Below are 19,494 nucleotides of genomic sequence, written 5' to 3'. Positions count from 1 at the left end.
GGATCTTAGTTCCCAAACCAGGGACCAAATCCAATGGGAAGTTTGGAGTCCTAGCCACTGGAGCGCCAGGGAAGTCCCTAACTCTAAAAATTTTAAACATATACATTGGGGAAAGAATACAAACATCTTTTACAAATCTGATTCTTTGAATCTATAATATTTTAATATTCAAAATACATTGTCACCTGAAGAGCTCTAGTGTTTATGACCTAACTCAGCAAGGGATTCCCTAGATCTCAGGTGAACCAGGTAAGACTCAGTCAATTTTCCTGATTCTAGGACCAAGAGAGCTGTCTTCACAGAGCTTTTAAATTGCCCAGTTGAATACGTGAGGCTGCTTGATGGATCAGTGTTGGGAAATCTGCTTTACACAGAAGGAGGTGTTCACCCAGTTTCACAGGATCAACAACCACGAGTAAAAGCGCTCTGCTGGTGCTGTGGGGCAGTGAAGAACCACCAGGCCCGGGCGCTGCCCGAAGGCCTCAGAGCAAGTGGGTGGGCGTGTGTCAGCCTGAGGATTGCTCAGAACGCCCACACCTTCGCTTCTTGAGGTCCTCTTGCCAAACTGAGAACACTGAAGTAGCCTGAAGAACCGGGCAAGGTGAAAAAACAGGTTCCTGGCCTCACACTTGGAGATTCTGACTCCGCAGATGTGAGTGCAGTGGACTTCCAGGAACCTTCATATTTATTTTTAAGAGGAAAAAATATACATTTATAATTAGGTATAGCTGATATAAGGTATTACATTAGTTTCGGGTGTAAAACAAAATTTTTATAGGTTATACTGCATTTAAAGTTATTACAGGAACTTCCCTGGTGGTCAGGACTTTGCCTTCCAACACAGGGGGTGTGGGTTTGATCCCTGGTCAGAGAGCTAAGATCCCACGTGCTTAGTGGCCAAAAAACCAAAACATAAGACAAAAGCAATACTGTAAGAAATTCAGTAAAGAGTTAAAAAAGTTATTATAAAATGTTGGCTATATTCCCAGTGCTGTAAAATACATTCTTATCATTTATTCTATATATAATTTTTCTCTTAAACCCCTCCCCCTATCCTGCCCCTCTCCTTTCCCTCTCCCCATCAGTAACCACTAGTCTGTGCTCTATACAAATCTGCTTCTGTTTTGTTATATTCATTCATTTTTTCCTTTTCATTTTTAAAACTGATGCTGATTTAAAATATTATATGTTTGAGATGTACCACACAGTGAGTCACAATTTTTAAAGGTTATACTCCATTTCGGAGAAGGCGATGGCACCCCACTCCAGAACTCTTGCCTGGTAGGCCGCAGTCCATTGGGTCGCTAAGAGTCGGACACGACTGAACGACTTCACTTTCACTTTTCACTTTCATGCATTGGAGAAGGAAATGGCAACCCACTCCAGTGTTCTTGCCTGGAGAATCCCAGGGATGGGGGAGCCTGGTGGGCTGCCGTCTATGGGGTCACACAGAGTTGGACACGACTGAAGTGACTTAGCAGCAGCAGCATACTCCATTTACCGATATTATAAAATATTGGTTATATTCCCTAAACTGTACAATATATCCTAGTAGCTTATTTATTTTATACAGAGTAGCCTGTACTTCTTAATCCCCTACCCCCATGGTGCCCCTCCCCACTGTCAAACACTAAATTGTTCGTTATATCTGAGTCAGTTTCTTTTTTGTCATATTCACTAATTTGTCTTATTTTTCAGATTCCACATTTAGTGATTATCATACAGTATTTGTCTACCTCTGACTTATTTCACTAAGCCTATTACACTCCAAATCTATTCACTGTTGTAACAGTTGTTGCAAATGGCAACATTTCTTTCTTTATGGTTGAGAGTATTCCATTGTATACACCTACCACATTTCCTTATCCATTCATCAGCTGATGGATACTTAGAATGCTTCTGTATCTTGGCTATTCTAAATAGTGCTGCTGTGAACACTGGGGTGAATGTATCTTTTCAAACTAGTGTTTTCATTTTCTTTGGATATATACCCAGGAGTGGAATTGTTGGACAATAGGGTTGTTCTATTTTTACTTTTTTGAGGAACCTCCCTACTGTTTTCCACCCTGGCCGCACCAACTTACATTCCCACCAACACTGCACAAGGGTTCCCTTTTCTTCATTACCCTTGCTACAGTTTATTTGTGGTCTTTTTGATGATAGCCACTCTGACAGGTATGAGGTGATGTCTTATTGTAGTTCTGATTTGCATATCTCTAATGATTAATGATGTTAAGCATCTTTTCGGGTGCCGGCTGGCCATCTGTATGTTTTCTTTGGAAACATATCCATTCAAGTCTTCTGCTCTTTTTCTTTTTGGCCGCCCTATGCGGCATGCAGGATCCCAGTTCCCCAACCAGGGATTGAACTGTACCTTCTGCCTTGGAGTGTGATGTCTTAACCACTTGACTGCCAGGGAAGTCCCTCTGCTCCTTTGTTTAATCAGGTTGCTTGATTTTTTGATGTTGAGGTGCATGAGTATCTATACATTTGTATGTTAACCCATAAGTTATATTATTTGCAAATATATTCTCCCAGTCAGTAGGCTATCTTTTTGTTTTGTCAATGGTTTTCTTCACTGTGCGAAACTTTGATTAGATCCCATTTGTTTACTTTTGGTTTTGTTTGCTTTAGGATATGGATGCAAAAAAATATTGCTATGATTTATGTCAAAGAGTATTCTGCCTGTGTTTTCTTCTAGGAATTTTTATGGTTTCTGGCCTTACATTTAGGTCTTTAATCCACTTTGAGTTTACTTTTTTTGTTGACACACCTTGTGGCTTCTAGGACCTAGTTCCCTGACCAGGGATCAAACCCCAGCCCCCGGCAGTGTAAGCGCAGAGTCCTAACTGCTAGACCACCAGGGAATTCCCACACTTGGAGTTTACTTTATGGTGTGAGAAAATGCTCTAATTTCATTCCTCTACATGCAGCTATCCAGTCTCCTCAGGACTACTTATTAAAGAGACTGTCTCTTTAATGGTATAGTCATATTTCCTTTGTCATTGATTAATTGGCCATAAGTATGTGCATTTATTTCTGGGCTCTCATTCTGTTTCATTGATGTCTGTTTTGTTTCACAGGGTATGCTTGGTAGCATTTGACTCTGTGACCCTGTGGACTGTAGCCCGACAGGCTCCTCTGTCTAGGGGATTTTCCAGGCAAGAATACTGGAGTGGGTTGCCATTTCCTCCTTCAGGGGATCTTCTCAAGCCAGGGGTCCCACCGGCATCTCATTTGCCTCCTGCATTGTAGATGGATTCACCACTGCGGCACTGGGGAAGCCCATTTTCGTTTCAGTACCATACCATACTGTTCTAATAGTAATCAAAGTTACAGCAGTAGCTTTGTAGTGCAATCTGAACACAGGGAGCATGACACCTCAAGCTCTGTTCTTTCTCAAGACTGTTTTGGATACTGTTGAGTCTTTTGTGTTTCCATTTTAAAATGACTTGTTCTAGTCTAGGAAAAATGCCATTAGTATTTTGATAGGGATTGCACTGAATCTGTAGATTGCCTTGAGTAGTATGGTCATTTTAATGATACTAATTCTTCCAATCCAAGAACACGGTGCATCATTTCTATCTATTGTGTCCTCTTCAGTTTCTTTCATCAGTGTCTTACAGTTTACCAAGTACTGTTCTTTTACTGCGTTAAATTTATTCCTTAGTATTCTCTTTGATGCGACTGTAAATGTTTCTTTCATTTCTCTGATAGTTTGTTGCTAGTAGTTAAAAATGAAACATTTCTGTGAATTACTTTTGTATCCTTCAACTTTACTGAATTTATTGATGAGCTCTTTTTGGATTTTCTATGTATGGAATCATGTCATCTGCAAAGTGACAGTTTTACTTCTTCCTTTACAATCTGGATTCATTTCTTTTTCTTCTTCTGATTGCTGTGGCTGGAACTTCCAATACTATGGTGGGTAGTATAATGTTGAGAATGAGTATTCTTGTAGCTAATTTCAAGGAAATGTTTTCAGCTTTTCACCACTGAGTATGGTGTTAACTGTGGGCTTATCATATATGGCCTTTGTTATGTTGAGGTATGTTCCTTCTATGCCTACTTCGTGTAGTTTTTTTTTTTTAAATCATAAATGGATGTTGAATTTTGTCAAAATCTTATATTTGCCTCTACTGCAATGATCATATATTTTTCTTCAATTTATTTAATGTAGTATATATCACATTGATGGATTATTTAATGTAGTATATATCACATTGATGGATGCAGGGATTTTGTAGATATTGAAAATCCCTGCATCACTGGAATAAATATTACCACTTGATCATGGTACGTGTTTTTAATGCATTGTTGGATTCAGTCTGCTAATACTATGTTGAGGATTTTTGCATCTATGTTTTATCAGTGATACCGGCCTGTAAATTTATTTTTTGTGATATCTTTGGTTTGATATCAGGGTGATGCTGGGTTTGTAGAATGAGTTTAGAATCATTTCCTCCTCTGCAGTGTTTTGACATAATTTGAAAAGGATAGGTATTAACTCTTCTCTAAACATTTGGTAGAATTCACCTGTGAAGCCATCTGGTCCTGGAGTTCTGTTGGAAGTTTTTAAAAATTACTGATTCAGGACTTCCCTGGTGGTCCAGTGGAAAGAATCTACCTGCCAATGCAGGGGACATGGGTTCAATCCCTGGTCTGGGAAAATTTCACATGCTGCAGGGCAACTAAGCCAGTGTACCACAACTACTGGAGCCTGCAGCCTCTAGAGCCCATGCTCTACAACAAGAAAAATCACTGCAATGAGAAGCCTTCACACTGCAAAGAGAAAGCAGCCCATGCTCGCCACAACCAGAGAAAGCCCACCCACAGCAATGACGACCCAGCATAGCCAAAACTAAGCAAATAAAAATTTAAAAAATTACTGATTCAATTTCATTACTGATAATTCATCTGTTCGTATCTTCTATTTCTTCCTAGTTCATCTTGGGAGATTAAACATATCTAGGAATTTGTTCATTGCTTCTAGGTTGTCCATGTTATTAGCATATAGTTTTCCATAGTAAACTGTTTTGATCCTTTGTATTTCTGTAGATCAGTTATAATTCTTCCTTTTTCATTTCTGATTTTTATTGTCTTAGGCCCTCTCTTTTTTCTTCTTGATAAGTCTGGCTAAAGGTTTATCAATCTTGTCTATCTCTTCTTAGTTTCATTGATCTTTTCTATTTTTTTGTCTTTATTTCACTTATTTCTGCTCTAATTTTTATTACTTCTTTTCTCTACTAACTTTGGATTTGTTCTTTTTCTAGTTCCTTCAGGTGTAAGGGTAGGTTGTTTAGTTGAGATTTTTATTTCCTGAAGCAGACTTCTACTGCTATAAACATCCTTCTTAGAACTGCTGTTGTAGGAAGTCCCACATATTTTGGATTGTTTTCATTTTCACTTGTCTCAAAGTAATTTTTATTTCTCCTTTCATTTCTTCAGTGATCCACTGTTTGTTTAGCAACATATTTTTTAGCCTCCACTTGTTTGTGTTTTTTGCAGTTTTCTTCTTATAGCTGATTTCTTCTTCTTCTTCTTCTTCTTCTTCTTTTGTAGTTGATTTCCACTCTTACAGCACTGTGGCTGGAAAAGATGCTTGCTATGATTTCAATTTTCTTAAATTTACTAAGACTTGTTTTGCATCCTATCACAACCCACTCCAGTATTCTTGCCTGGAGAATCCATGGACAGAGGAGCATGGCAGGCTACAGTCCATAGGGTCACAAAGAGTCAGACAAGACTGAAGAGACTTAGTACACATGTACATTTTGTGGCCTAGCATGTAGTATTCCTGGAAAATGTTCCATATGCACTTGAAAAGAATTTGTATTCTGCTGCTTTTGGAGAATTGTTCTCTATATTTAGGGCCAGTGCCTAAATGACACATTATTGACTTCTTATCTGATGTGTCCATTAATAGAAGGAAATGGCAATCCACTCCAGGACTATTGCCTGGAAAATCCCATGGACAGAGGAGCCTAGTAGGCTATAGTCCATGGGGTTGCAAAGAGTCGGACACCACTGAGCGACTTCACTAACTCATTCACTATTCAATTCCTCCCTTTATGTCAATTTCTCTCTTTATGTCTGTTAATATTTCCTTTACATATTCAGGTGTTCTTATCTCTGGAGCCATGGGACTACCAGGGAAGTCTCCCCTTGCTGCTTTTACTATTCTTTGTCTTTAATTTTTGCCATTTTAATTACAATGTGTCTTGTTGTGGTCCTCTTTGGAGTTGATCGTGTTTGGGACTCTCTGGGCTTCCTGGACATAGATGTCTATTCCTTTTTCCAGGTCAGGAAAACTTTCAGCAATTATACCTCTAAATATGGTCTCTGTCTCTTCTTCCCTTCTCTGGAACCCCTATAACGCAGATGTTAGCACACTTGATGCCCTGGAAATCTCTTAAACTGTGTTCACTTTTTTTTTCTTTTTAGCTTCAGTGATTTCTACTACTCTATCTTCCAACTCACTGATCCATTCCTCTATGTCATTTAATCTACTGTTGATTTCTTCTAGTGTATTTTTCATTTAAGTTATGTTATCTGTTTGGTTTTTCTTTGTATCTTCTAACTCTTTGTTAAACTTCTGTGTTCATCCATTCTTCTCTGGAGTTCTTTCATCTTTATGATCTTGAACTCTATCAGGGAGTTCACCGATCTCCACTTCACTTAGTTTTTCTTCTGGGGTCTTGTCCCTTTGATTGGAACAAGCTCCTCTGTAACCTCACTTTGTCCAATTTGCTGTTTCTATTTCCATGTATCTGGCAGATTGGTCGTTTCTTGACCTTAGAGAAATGGCCTTTTGTAGGAGCTGTCCTGTGCATCCTATCTCCTGATTACCAGAGCTCTGTGCTCCAGGGCTGCCCCATATTGCATGGGCCCCTCTGTTGTGATGGGGATGACTAGGCGTAGGTGGTCCAGTAGGTGTGGCTGGCCCCTGGTCTGGTTAGTTGCCAGGCCCTGCCTTATGCAGAGGCTGCCAGTCACTGGCTGGCAAGATACTCATTTTTTATAAGCTCTATAGGGGGTTCCTATGAACATCCAGCTTTGGCAACCAATGGTTAAAAGGATGTTTATTTATTCAACTAGTAGGTGTTGAGCACCAGCCATTGACACAGTGCTGAGTTCAGTTATCTTGGTCCCTCCCCTCAGGGGGGAGCAGAAAACATCCGCTTTCCCAGCTATCACTGCTGCTGCTGCCGCCAAGTCGATTCAGTCGTGTCCAACTCTGTGCGACCCCATAGATGGCAGCCCAACAGGCTACCCTGTCCCTGGGATTCTCCAGGCAAGAACACTGGAGTTGGTTGCCATTTCCTTCTCCAATGCATGAAAGTGAAAAGTGAAAGTGAAGTCGCTCAGTCGTGTCCAACTCTCAGCGACCCCATGGACTGCAGCCTACCAGGCTCCTCCATCCATGGGATTTTCCAGGCAAGAGTACTGGAGTAGGGTGCCACTGCCTTCTCCACCCAGCTATCACTAGCTGATTTTAAATTCAAGTCTTCTACTTATGCACTGCCTCCCCACTTCCTCTCACCTGCTCCAGGACATAAACTTTTAACAGTTCTTCCCCCTTCCTGTTATAATATCAATTTTTATTTCTCTGTTGGATCATTCCCAATACAATACAAACATACATTTATTTTCTCCCATTCTTTAAAAAAAAACAAAACAAAAACCTCTTGTCTTTCACTGGACAAACTGGGAACAATCTGAACACTGAAAATAATCATTATCCTAACTAATTGTAATACAAAACATAAATAAAAACCTTAAGTCCATAATGATACTCAAAAACAAGGAAGAATTAAAACAAGAATTAAAACCTCCTTAGCCTCTATGTTGGCACCTGCTCCACAAACTACTTACTCTGAAAATACAGGAAAATAATTAAGGTTTTATCCAGCCTGATTAAGATGAACTTCAGCTCATGCAGTTAATAAAGAAAAGCTTTTGTTTATAGAAAAAAAAAATGCACCTGAATTAGATAAATTGATTCAGACCAAACAAGCATGATAACTGGCTCCTAAAAACAGGTTAAAGGGTCTTGGGGAACAGGATATCCAATAAATCATTTGCTGACTGCAAAGAAGAAATATACTCTTAAAAACAGAGATCATTTATTATCACCTTAATCAAATGATCAAATTTGCTCTTGATAATGTAGGGACAGCTGACATTAAATGCATCTTAATAAGATGCAATTTGTTGAGATATATATATGTACATATATCTCAACAAAATATAGTTACAGTCGATTTTTTTGGGGGAGCCGCTTTGCACAGCTTGTGGGATTTTAGTTCTTCCACCAGGGATCAAACCCAGGCCTTCAACAGTGAAAGCACAGAGTCCTAACCACTGAACCACCAAGAAAGTCCTATAGTTGATTTACATATGTATACATATATATTCCTGGAAGAAGACAGAGAAAGAGGAGAAAAAATTTCAAAAGAAATAATGGTGAAATATTTCCTAAGCTTTGTGAAAGACATAAATTTACAGATTCAGGAAGCTCAGAGAACCCCAAGCAGCATAAATTCAAAGGAAACCACATCTAGGTACATAAGTGATCAACTGCTGAAAACCACAGAAAAGAAGAAAAAAAAAAATTGAAAAGCAGAAGCAGTCAGAGATTACATACAAAAGTTAGAATTACCACTGACTTCTCATTAGGAATGAAAGGCTAAAAGACAGTAGAATATTGTATTTAAAGCACTTTAAGCAGAGAAACTATTCTTCAAAAATGTGGGTGAAATAATGAAATTTTAGATAAAAGAATTTGTCATTAGTAGAGCTGCACTATAAAAAGTACTAAAGAGGACTTCTTTAGTGGTCTAGGGGTTAAGAATCTGTATGGCTTCCTTATGTAGGGAACACAGGTTCGACTCCTGGTCCAGGAAGATTCCCCATGACTTGGGGCAACTAAGCCTGTGCTTGCAACTACTGAGCTCACAGGCTCTAAAGCCTGCGACCCCAACTACTGAGCACAAGCACCCTAGAGGGCCAGGCTCTGCAACAAGAGCCTGAGCACCACAATTAGAGAGCTCCCATTCAAAGCAATCAGAGAAAGTCTACACGCAGCAACAAAGACCCAGCACAACCAAAAATAAAAATAAATTTTAAAAAAAGGTACTAAAGAAAATTCTCCAGGTTTAAGGGAAGTGATGCCAGATGGAAACTGGGTATTCAGGAAGAAATGAAGAACAATGCAAAGAGTAAATATTTGAGTAACACAAAAGATTACTTTTTCCTCTAATTTCTTTAAGATAAAAATTATACTATGGTATTATGGGATTTATAAACTTATGTAGATACAACAAATGTGACAACTAGAGCATAAAAGATGAAGGAGGGGGGTTGAAAAGTTCTCACATTTTGTATGAAGCAGACTGGGAAGAGTTGGGCTCGATAAAGGACAGAAATGGTATAGACCTAACAGAAGCAGAAGATATTAAGAAGAGATGGCAAGAATACACAGAAGAACTGCACAAAAAAGATCTTCACGACCCAGATAATCACAATGGTGTGATCACTGACCTAGAGCCAGACATCCTGGAATGTGAAGTCAAGTGGGCCTTAGAAAGCATCACTACGAACAAAGCTAGTGGAGGTGATGGAATTCCAGTTGAGCTATTTCAACTCCTGAAAGATGATGCTGTGAAAGTGCTGCACTCAATATGCCAGCAAATTTGGAAAACTCAGCAGTGGCCACAGGACTGGAAAAGGTCAGTTTTCATTCCAATCCCAAAAAAAGGCAATGCCAAAGAATGCTCAAACTACCGCACAACTGCACTCATCTCACACGCTAGTAAAGTAATGCTCAAAATTCTCCAAGCCAGGCTTCAGCAGTATGTGAACCGTGAACTTCCGATGTTCAAGCTGGTTTTAGAAAAGGCAGAGGAACCAGAGATCAAAGTGCCAACATCCCCTGGATCACGGAAAAAGCAAGAGAGTTCCAGAAAAACATCTATTTCTGCTTTATTGACTATGCCAAAGCCTTTGACTGTGTGGATCACAATAAACTGTGGAAAATTCTGAGAGAGATGGGAATACCAGACCACCTGACCTGCGTCTTGAGAAATCTGTATGCAGGTCAGGAAGCAACAATTAGAACTGGACATGGAACAACAGACTGGTTCCAAATAGGAAAAGGAGTACGTCAAGGCTGTATATTGTCACCCTGCTTATTTAACTTCTATGCAGAGTACATCATGAGAAACGCTGGACTGGAAGAAACACAAGCTGAAATCAAGATTGCCGGGAGAAATATCAGTAACCTCAGATATGCAGATGACACCACCCTTATGGCAGAAAGTGAAGAGGAACTAAAAAGCCTCTTGATGAAAGTGAAAGTGGAGAGTGAAAAAGTTGGCTTAAAGCTCAACATTCAGAAAACGAAGATCATGGCATCCGGTCCCACCACTTCATGGGAAATAGATGGGCAAACAGTGGAAACAGTGTCAGACTTTAGTTTTTTGGGCTCCAAAATCACTGCAGATGCTGACTGCAGCCATGAAATTAAAAGACACTTACTCCTTGGAAGGAAAGTTATGACCAACCGAGACAGCATATTCAAAAGCAGAGACATTACTTTGCCAACAAAGGTCCATCTAGTCAAGGCTATGGTTTTTCCAGTGGTCATGTATGGATGTGAGAGTTGGACTGTGAAGAAGGCTGAGTGCTGAAGAATTGATGCTTTTGAACTGTGGTGTTGGAGAAGATTCTTGAGAGTCCCTTGGACTGTAAGGAGATCCAACCAGTCCATTCTGAAGGAGTTCAGTCCCTGGTGTTCTTTGGAAGGAATGATGCTAAAGCTGAAACTCCAGTACTTTGGCCACCTCATGTGAAGAGTTGACTCATTGGAAAAGACTCTGATGCTGGGAGGGATTGGGGGCAGGAGGAGAAGGGGACGACAGAGGATGAGATGGCTGGATGGCATCACTGACTCGATGGACGTGAGTCTGAGTGAACTCTGGGAGTTGGTGTTGGACAGGGAGGCCTGGTGTGCTGCGATTCATGGGGTCGCAAAGAGTCGGACACGACTGAGCGACTGATCTAATCTGATAATCCCTATAGCAACCACTAAAAAAAAAACAAACCAATTACATATAGCTAAAATATTAACAAATTTATATGGATTTTTGCAACTGTTCAAGACAGGAAAGAAGGAGGAGGAACCAAAAAAAAAGAGAGAGAGAAGGGAAAAACAAAAAAAACAGTAAAATGGTAGATCTAAATTGAACCTTAGCAAATATTACACTAAATATTAATGAACTAAACAGGCTAATTAAATTCTCAGCTCTCATCTTGCTTGGCCTCAAAGCAAAATCTGTCACAGCTGGTCATTCTTTCCCTGACTTACTTTCTCCTCCTGACTCCCAGGACATCATCTTCATTCATTTCTCTTCCTCTCTCACAAGCTGTGCTCCTGTTCAGTATCCTCTCCTGGGACTGAGACTTGATTCCAGAAATAGCCTTTGGGACTCAGAGCTTGATCCTCCTCTTTCTCAGAACTCCCTTGGCCTAGTTTCAAAGTTCAATTCTGCCCATTTTTGGCCCGTAACCTGTCTTTTCAACTCCTTACATCTATCAGCCTGTTCACTATTTCCACTTAGATGTCTAACAGACAACTGTCCACTTCTTGTTGGAACACAACTTATTTTGCCCCAAATCTGCTCTGTCTTGAGTAACTAGCTCTGTCTATTTCTAGTGAAGGACATGAATCCCTTCAATCGCTCACATCAAAAGCTTGGAGTTATCATAAACTCTTTTTCTCTCATACCTTGCATTCAGTTCATCAAGTAACTGATCCTGCTGGTTCTACCTCCAAAATATATCCAGAATGCAACTACTACTCATTCAGCCTTGGCCCCAACTATCACTACCTCCTGCCTAGATTACTGCAAAGGCCTCTGAACTCATCTCCCTGCTTGTATTCTAGGCCTTTACAATCTGTTCTGACTATGGCAACTAAATGATCTTTTTAAAATAGAAGTCAGAGGGACTTCCCAGAGGAGGGAATCCCTTGGAAGTCCAGTAGTTAGGACTTGGCACTTCCATGCAGTGGCCCTGGCCGAAGAACTAAGATCCCATAAGCTGTGCAGTGCAACCCAAAACATAAACAAATAAAAATAAAATAGACGTCAGATACTATAACCTTCCACTAAAACCCTACAATGGGACTTCCCTGGTGGTCTAATCTACCTGCCAAGGCAGCAGACACGGGTTTGATCCCTAGTCTGGGAAGATTCCACACACCACAGGGCAACTGAGCCCATGCGCCACAACTACTGAGCTTGCACACCCTACAGCCACTGCTCCAAACAGAGAGAGAAGCTATCTGCTTGCCGCAACTAGAGAAAGCCCGCTCGCAGCAATGAAAACCTAGCACGGCCAATCAATCAAATCAATCAATACCCTGCACTGGCTCCCCATGTGGGCTTCCCTGTGGGTCAACTGGTAAAGAATCCACCTGCAATGAGGGAGACCTGGGTTCGATCCCTGGGTTGGGAAGATGCCCTGGGGAAGGGAACGGCTACCTACTCCAGTATTCTGGCCTGGAGAATTCCATGGACTGTATAGTCCACGGGGTCACAGAGAGTCAGACACGACTGAGCAACTCTCACTTTCACTTTTCACATGGGCTTTAAAAGGCCCCACCTGATCTTGTCTCCCATTTCCCCTCTAAACTCACCTGGTACTACTCTTCTCCTTACTTGTCGCCAGATGCAGTGGCTTCTTTGCTATCCTTCAACTCAACAGACATATTCTTGCCTGAAGGCCTTTACATAGGTTCTGCCCTCTGCCTGGTACTCCTCGCCGTATATCCATACAGCAAACTCCCTCACCTTCCCCCAGTCTTGGAAGGATGTCATCTTCTTAATAGTGCCTACCACAGCCATCCTTATTTAAAATTACAACTTGCTCCTCCAAACTTAGAACTCCTAATTAGTTTACCCTAATCTACTTTTATTTATGGATTTATCACTGGTCAAAAATATATACTGGACCATTTACTTATGACGTATATTCTAAATTATCTGCCCTACTATGATGTACGTTCCACGAGGGCAGGGATCTTTGTTGCTTTTGTCTTTGGCTGTATCTCTATGACTGACTGAATGCCAAGTGCCAAAGAACAGGAGCAGATAAAATGCTTTGTGCAGTAGCAAGGGTACCAGGGGAGCAGAGGCCCTCCTGTGGGTTGGCTCTGCCTACCTCCCTCCGGCCTCATCCTGCACTTCTCTCTTCCTGTTCACTGCTTCCCAGCTCCACTGGCCTTGATTCTTTAATAAAGTAAGACTGTCCCATTGTATGGCCTCTGTTCCGGCTGTCTACACTGCCTAGACCACTCTTACCCTTTCCTTTGCGTGCATGGATCCCTCTTGTCATTCACGTCTCTGCTTCAATACGAAGCCTTCAGAGCAGCCTGCCCTGCCACCCAATCTGATATTCCTTCTCCATCACTTTCTCAACACTGCATCCTAGTTTTCCGTATTAGCCCTTATCACCACCTGAAAATTTCTTCTCAATTCTTTTTAAACAGTTGTCCTTACTCACTCTATCAAATTCCATACTACAAAGTAAGTTCCACAGAACAGACTTAACCGTTCTACTCATCACCATATCCCCAGCACCTATGACAGTGCCTGACATGAAACAGGTGCTCAATTAATACTTGTGGTGTGGATGGAGACAGGTGAACTGGACCTTATGTGTGGACAGGATTCACTCTTCTCTTCCAAAGGGCATTAAGCTGTCCCTGGGGACTTCTAGGATGCCAATCCACAGGGAAGACAAGGCTCCTGGTTTTGAGGTTAAAGAAAGAAAGTGTCTCACCTCTGAATGGTTTCTTCCTGTTCCTTAACCATGTGTGCCAATTGCTGGAAGATGGAGCCCAGCTCAACAATTGTGGACTCAATGTTCTGCATGGTGTCTGCCCGGCTCTGGATGTAAGAATCCTTTAGAGGAGAGAGAGTGAACATGAACACCAGGAGCTTCTGAGGGTGGGTCCTGCCTCTCTGGGGCTTTCCAGTTGGCCATTCCACCCATGGCACATGCCAAACACTTGCTTGTGACCACACGAGAAAACAGGGGAACAACTCCTTCCTGCCTCAGAGTGTGCGTACCTGCTCGTCAATGAGCTGCAGCTGCTGGCTGGTCCTAGAGTCCATCATGTCAATGGCCACATCCCCAGAGGCTCGGGACTCCGCCCCCAAAACCACAGCACCACCCCCTGGGAGGGGGAAGAAAGATGACATGGCACTTCTTAGCAGTTAAAAGATTCAAAGCCCATATGCTCTGGATTTGAATCCCAGCTCTGGCACTTACTAGCCTTGTGACCCTGGACAAGTCATTTAACCTCTCTGAGCCTCAGTTTCCTCACCTGTAAAATGGGGGATAATGATAGTTGCTTTCTCAAAGGGTGGTTTTGAGAATGAATGACTGTGAATATAATGACTAAGTGGAACAAAAATTTAGAAAGCTCATTCTTTTGAACATGACTGGATTCACCCTCAACAGGGAGAATGCTGGAGGCTAGATGCGGATTATAGATCCCAGGCATCAGGAGTGACCTCTGAGAAAGCCTAGCAACTTCCTTGACCCTCCGCTCTCCTACCCAACCCCTGCCTTAGGGAGATACCCTCAGACCCAGAGTCACTATGCCTTACCCCTCAGGGCTCCCTGACTTGCCTGTGACTTACCCAGGTGGTTTGGGGCAAGGGGCAGGGCTGATACAGGCGCCCGGGAGAACTGCTCCCGCCGGCTCCTCTGCTGCTTCAGGTTCTGGGTTTGGGGAAGAAATGCAAAGGTTCTGAGGCCTCTGGAAAGTGGGCACATTAGATTGCCCCTGGTGCCCATGACCCTGTTGCCCTTGCCCTTCCCACTGCCCTCTGGGGCCCTCATGCCCAGATTCCTATCCCTCCTACCCAGCTGCTTCTCACCTCTGTCCTCACTTCTAAAACTGACTTGAAGTCGTTGGACATGGAGGCCAGTTTTGACTGGAAGAGGAGGAGAGAGGGTCAGCAAGAGAAGACAACACCTCCTCCCTTCTGCCGCCCCCTCTCCCTGGTCCCACCTGCAGGGAGACCACGATGGTGTTGGAATGGGTTTGCAGGTGCCGGCCACTCTGGCTGCCCTTGGCCCTCACGAAGTCCTGAAGCTGGGCGATTTGTTTGTTGAGGCTATTGATGTCCTGGTGAAAGAGCCAACAGAAAAACAGTATCAACCGGGGAGGTGGGGGCTCAGCCAGTGTCTCTCCCACGTGGATGTCTCTGGCAGGGATGGCAGGATGAACATACTAGCAGGGGTGATGCTGTCTCAGACAGTCAGGCCAGAAGGGCCTGCTGGTACAGTCCAACCTCTGGAGGTTGCTCTGGCTCAGTCCCTGCAGAGTGGAGCCAGAAAGAGGTGAAATGTGGCCTCGTCCGTCTGTAAAGAACTGAGTTGTTTACTCCCTCCACCCTACTGCCCTGCTCACTACTGTGAGGCCCTGCTCATGGCCACAGACCGCTTAAAAGGCCAGAATCTCAGACCCAGAGCATGCTGACCAAAAAGCATCTGTGCTGTACTCAAGGAGATGGGAGGAGTCCTTGAAACATCAATGAAATGCTTTTTATATACACAATTCCTTTTAAAAAATTACTACTAAAAAAAAATAAATAAAAATTAAAAAATAAAAAATTACTACTGCAGGGACTTCCCTGGGGGTCCAGTGGCTAAGACTCTGCACTCCCAGTGCAGGGGGCCCGGGTTCGATCCCTGGTCAGGGAACTAGATCCTACACACCACAACTAAAGATCCCGTGTGCTGTGATGAAGATTGAAGAATGAATCTTGAACTGCAGTGAAGTTGCATGCTGCAACTAAGACCTGGTGCAGCCAAATATATACATATGGGCTTCCCTGGTGGCTTAGACAGTCAGGATGCAAGAGACCAAGGTTCCATCCCTGGGTCAGGAACATCTCCTGGAGAAGGGAATAGCTACCATGCCAGTATTCTTGCCTGGAGAATTCCATGGACAGAGGAGCCTGGTGGACTTATACAGTCCACGGGGTTGCAAAGAGTTGGATACGACTGAGCGACTTATATACACACGCACATATATTTTAAATTTATATTTTAAATTATTTTAATTAATATATTTTAAATTACTATTGCAAAAGAGTGAAAGGTGTGACTCGTCAAACTTTATACATGAGTTAGTAGCACAGCCAGGCTTTCTACACGAGGCCAGTGGATCCTCTGCTTTCCCAATCCTGCCTGCTGAGGGCCTCATAAGACAAGGAAGATGAAGGACTGACCGGGAGTGGCAGAGAAAGCTTGCCCCAGAGCAGCTAGGTCCAGGGCAGGACCAGAGGAGAAAGAGGAGGGGGAGGGGAAAGGGGTCACAAATAGCTCAAAAAATAGGCTAAAAAATACTAGATCAGGCAACTTCTAGAATCCCTCCAACAGTCCCCTGAATTAGTACCCCAGCCCCAAGGATTCTCAAGTCCCCTGGACAATTTCTGCTGCTTACAGCCATGTATTCGAAATGGTATTCCAGGTTTCCCCCCATAAAATCTCCTCCCCTAGGAGCTCAGAAAATGCCACTACTCCCCACTTAGGTGCCCAAGCTAAAAGCTTCTAAGTCACATACTGACAACTCCTTAACCCAACCTATATGCCATAGCACAATGACAACCTTCACTGAGCATTTACTATGTATTCAGACCTTGTGAACAGAACAGCAGCCCTGGGTTTGATTACCGTGCACCACACAACTTGCTAAGCAGCTTATAACTTTCTCTTCAACTTAACCCAGAAAACAACTCTTTATCCCCCACCTGCCCTGAAAAGCTATTCCGCCTTCCTCTGTGCCATTTTGGTAAATGGCACCACCATTCACCAGCTGCTCAGACCAAAAACTTAGCAAGTCATCTTCAATTCCTCCCTTCCCTTAATCTACAAAGAATCCACAAAGAACCCAGCTGATTTCAACATACACTCTGATTATGTCCACTCATTTTCTTCTCTAACAAAGCCACTCTAGTCCAAACTGTCCTCTCTCTCGAAAATCGCCCAGAGCCTCCTAAGTGACCTTCCTTTCAGAGTCTGCCCTCAACAAGCCATCTTCTACACAACAACCAGAGTGACCCTCCAAACCCAAAACAGGGCATGTATGCCATCCCCACTCTTAAAGTCTTCTAAGAGCTTCCCACCAAATCTAGAAAAGAATCCACATTCCTCACCGAGCTTACACAGCTATGCAGTCTTGGTCTGCCCGCTCCTCTGGCCTTACCTGCCCCCCCCCGGCCTCCTCCTCACTGGCGGTGCTGCAGCCACACTGGCCCCTTCCACATGTGTCAAATGTATCAAAGTCACTCAGGCCTCAGGGCCTCTCCCTTTGCTACTCCCACTTTCTAGAACGTGCCCCCTCCGATCTTTGGATGATCAATTTTTTCCTTACCATTCAGGTCTCCATATCCCTTCCTCAGCTATGCCATCCCAGATCACCCCATATAAAGTGGCCCCTACCCTGAGGAGCTTACTCTCCTTATTTAATAGGATGACCCACCACCTGAAATTATATTTTCTGTTTACTTATATACTGTTTTGGAAAAGGTGATGGCACCCCACTCCAGTACCGTTGTCTGGAAAATCCCACGGACAGAGGAGCCTACTGGCTGCAGTCCACGGGGTCACAAGAGTCAGACACGACTGAGCAACTTTACTTTCACTTTTCACTTTCATGCATTGGAGAAGGAAATGGCAACCCACTCCAGTGTTCTTGCCTGGAGAGTCCCAGGGACTGGGGACCCTGGTGGGCTGCCGTCTATGGGGTCGCACAGAGTCTGACACGACTGAGGTGACTTAGCAGCAGCAGCAGCATATACTGTTTGGTTCACCCACTTGGAAATGAAGTTCCCAAAGGCAGGGATCACATGGGTCTTCTTTGTTGTTGAATCCCCAGAACCAGGCAGCCAAAAGTCACTCAGTAATGTGAGGGATTGAAAAAATAAACCAAAAAAAAAAGAAAAAATAAACCAATGAAGCCTCACAACAACCCTGCAAGGTGGGTATTGTTATCATCGCCTTTTTCTTTTAAAAGGGTGTGGCCTGCCAGGCTCCCCCATCCATGTGATTTTCCAGGCAAGAATAATGCAGTGGGTTGCCATTTCCTTCTCTAGGGGATCTTTCCCCTTCCTTTTCCAGGATAAGGTAGCTTACCCAATGTCATATCGTAAGTGGTGAGCCTGGGATTTGAAGTTTGTCTCAAACCAGTCAGTGGTTACCTATGCGATAATGCTCCAACAGGGACTTCCCAGGTGGTCCAGTGGTTAAGAATCTGCCTTGCAAAGCAGGGGACTTGGGTTCAATACTTGGTTAACGAACTAAGATCCCAAATGGTCTGAAGCAATTAAGCCAAGATGCCACAGCTACTGAGCACACACGCTGTAACTAGAGAATCAGTGCGCTGCGAGGAAAGATCCCCCATGACGCAGTGAAGGTCCCATGTGTCACAATGAAGATCCAATGCAGGCAAACACATAAATGTTTAAAAAAGAGTAATAACACCCTAATAGTTGATGCAACCCTCTCCCATTCAGCACAGCATCTCTTCAACGTGTCTGCCCTTTGGCCTCTGCCATAATCATCTTCATACCAGACAACTGCACAAGCCTCTACCCTCACCTCTCTGCCCATTCACGCTCCAGGGTGTTTTTTTTCCTCCCATGGACATTCAATTTCTCATGTTATCCTTATCACATTATTCTGGGAAAGAAACAAATTATATCGTTAGAGCTGCTATAACAGTGTCTTGCAGACAGAACTGGAATCCAGGTTCTAATCATCTTTGCAGCCCACACATTCAGAGTGATTCTACACTCCTTTGCAAGCCCCATGATGGTCTTTACAACCAGCTACCAGTCTACAACTTCAGCCTCATCTGCTGCCGATCACTCATCTGATCAACAAGTATTGAGCAATGACTACATGCCAGGGGATTCCCAGGTGGCGCAGTGGTAAAGAATCTGCCTGCCAATGGAGGAGACACAAGAGACACAGGTTCGATCACTGGGTTGGGAAGATCCTCTGGAGTAGAAAATGGCAACCCACTCCAGTATTCTTGCCTGAAGAATTCCATGGACAGAGGAGCCTGGTGGGCTACATTCATGTGGTTGCAAGGAGACAGACACGACTGAACCACTGAGCACTACACACCAGACACTGTCACAGGTATCTGGGGTACATCCGTGAACAAAGAGAAAGAAAAATTTCTGCTCTTGTGGCATTCCCATTTGTTATTTTCTTTTTTGTCCAGGAGGTAAGTGGGAGGAAACAAACAACAGACACAAGCTTTACAGAGACTGTTAGACTGTATCAAGTGCTATAAATAAGAAAATAGAGCAAGGTAAGGGAGATCAGAGCTGGAGGGGCTGGGGTATTAAACAGCAAGGTAGGCCTCCCTGAGCACATGACATCTGAGCAAAGACTTGAACTTTT

The 19,494-nt window shown here is 43.1% G+C and overlaps 2 protein-coding genes across 6 annotated transcripts in view; both read right to left on the bottom strand.

Moving 5' to 3' along the window:
• The window catches only part of NXF1 (nuclear RNA export factor 1), a 160,259-nt gene that overhangs the window by 18,442 nt on the left and 122,323 nt on the right, over nt 1–19,494 (bottom strand). The gene's annotated exons all lie outside the window — the stretch shown is intronic.
• STX5 (syntaxin 5) overlaps nt 1–19,494 on the bottom strand; it is a 29,225-nt gene that overhangs the window by 6,516 nt on the left and 3,215 nt on the right. For 2 of the 5 annotated variants that reach the window (XM_055581012.1, XM_055581013.1), the window contains exons 6-11: nt 15,086–15,202; nt 14,952–15,008; nt 14,712–14,793; nt 14,136–14,242; nt 13,846–13,967; nt 124–677 (exon numbers count right to left, since the gene is read on the bottom strand). In XM_055581012.1, the coding sequence (XP_055436987.1) occupies nt 395–677; nt 13,846–13,967; nt 14,136–14,242; nt 14,712–14,793; nt 14,952–15,008; nt 15,086–15,202 (768 nt within the window). In that variant the 3' untranslated portion in view covers nt 124–394. Of the gene's footprint in view, nt 1–123; nt 678–4,924; nt 5,590–13,845; nt 13,968–14,135; nt 14,243–14,711; nt 14,794–14,951; nt 15,009–15,085; nt 15,203–19,494 lie in introns of those variants that run through there. The other 3 variants (XM_055581011.1, XM_055581015.1, XM_055581014.1) reach the window with 3 other exon arrangements.

The sequence above is a fragment of the Bubalus kerabau genome, chromosome 5, assembly GCF_029407905.1.
Source record: "Bubalus kerabau isolate K-KA32 ecotype Philippines breed swamp buffalo chromosome 5, PCC_UOA_SB_1v2, whole genome shotgun sequence".
In the NCBI taxonomy this organism is placed as follows: Eukaryota; Metazoa; Chordata; class Mammalia; order Artiodactyla; family Bovidae; genus Bubalus; species Bubalus kerabau.
The sequence above is the reverse complement of the archived record's forward strand: the minus strand, read 5'-3'. Positions and strand labels throughout refer to the sequence as shown.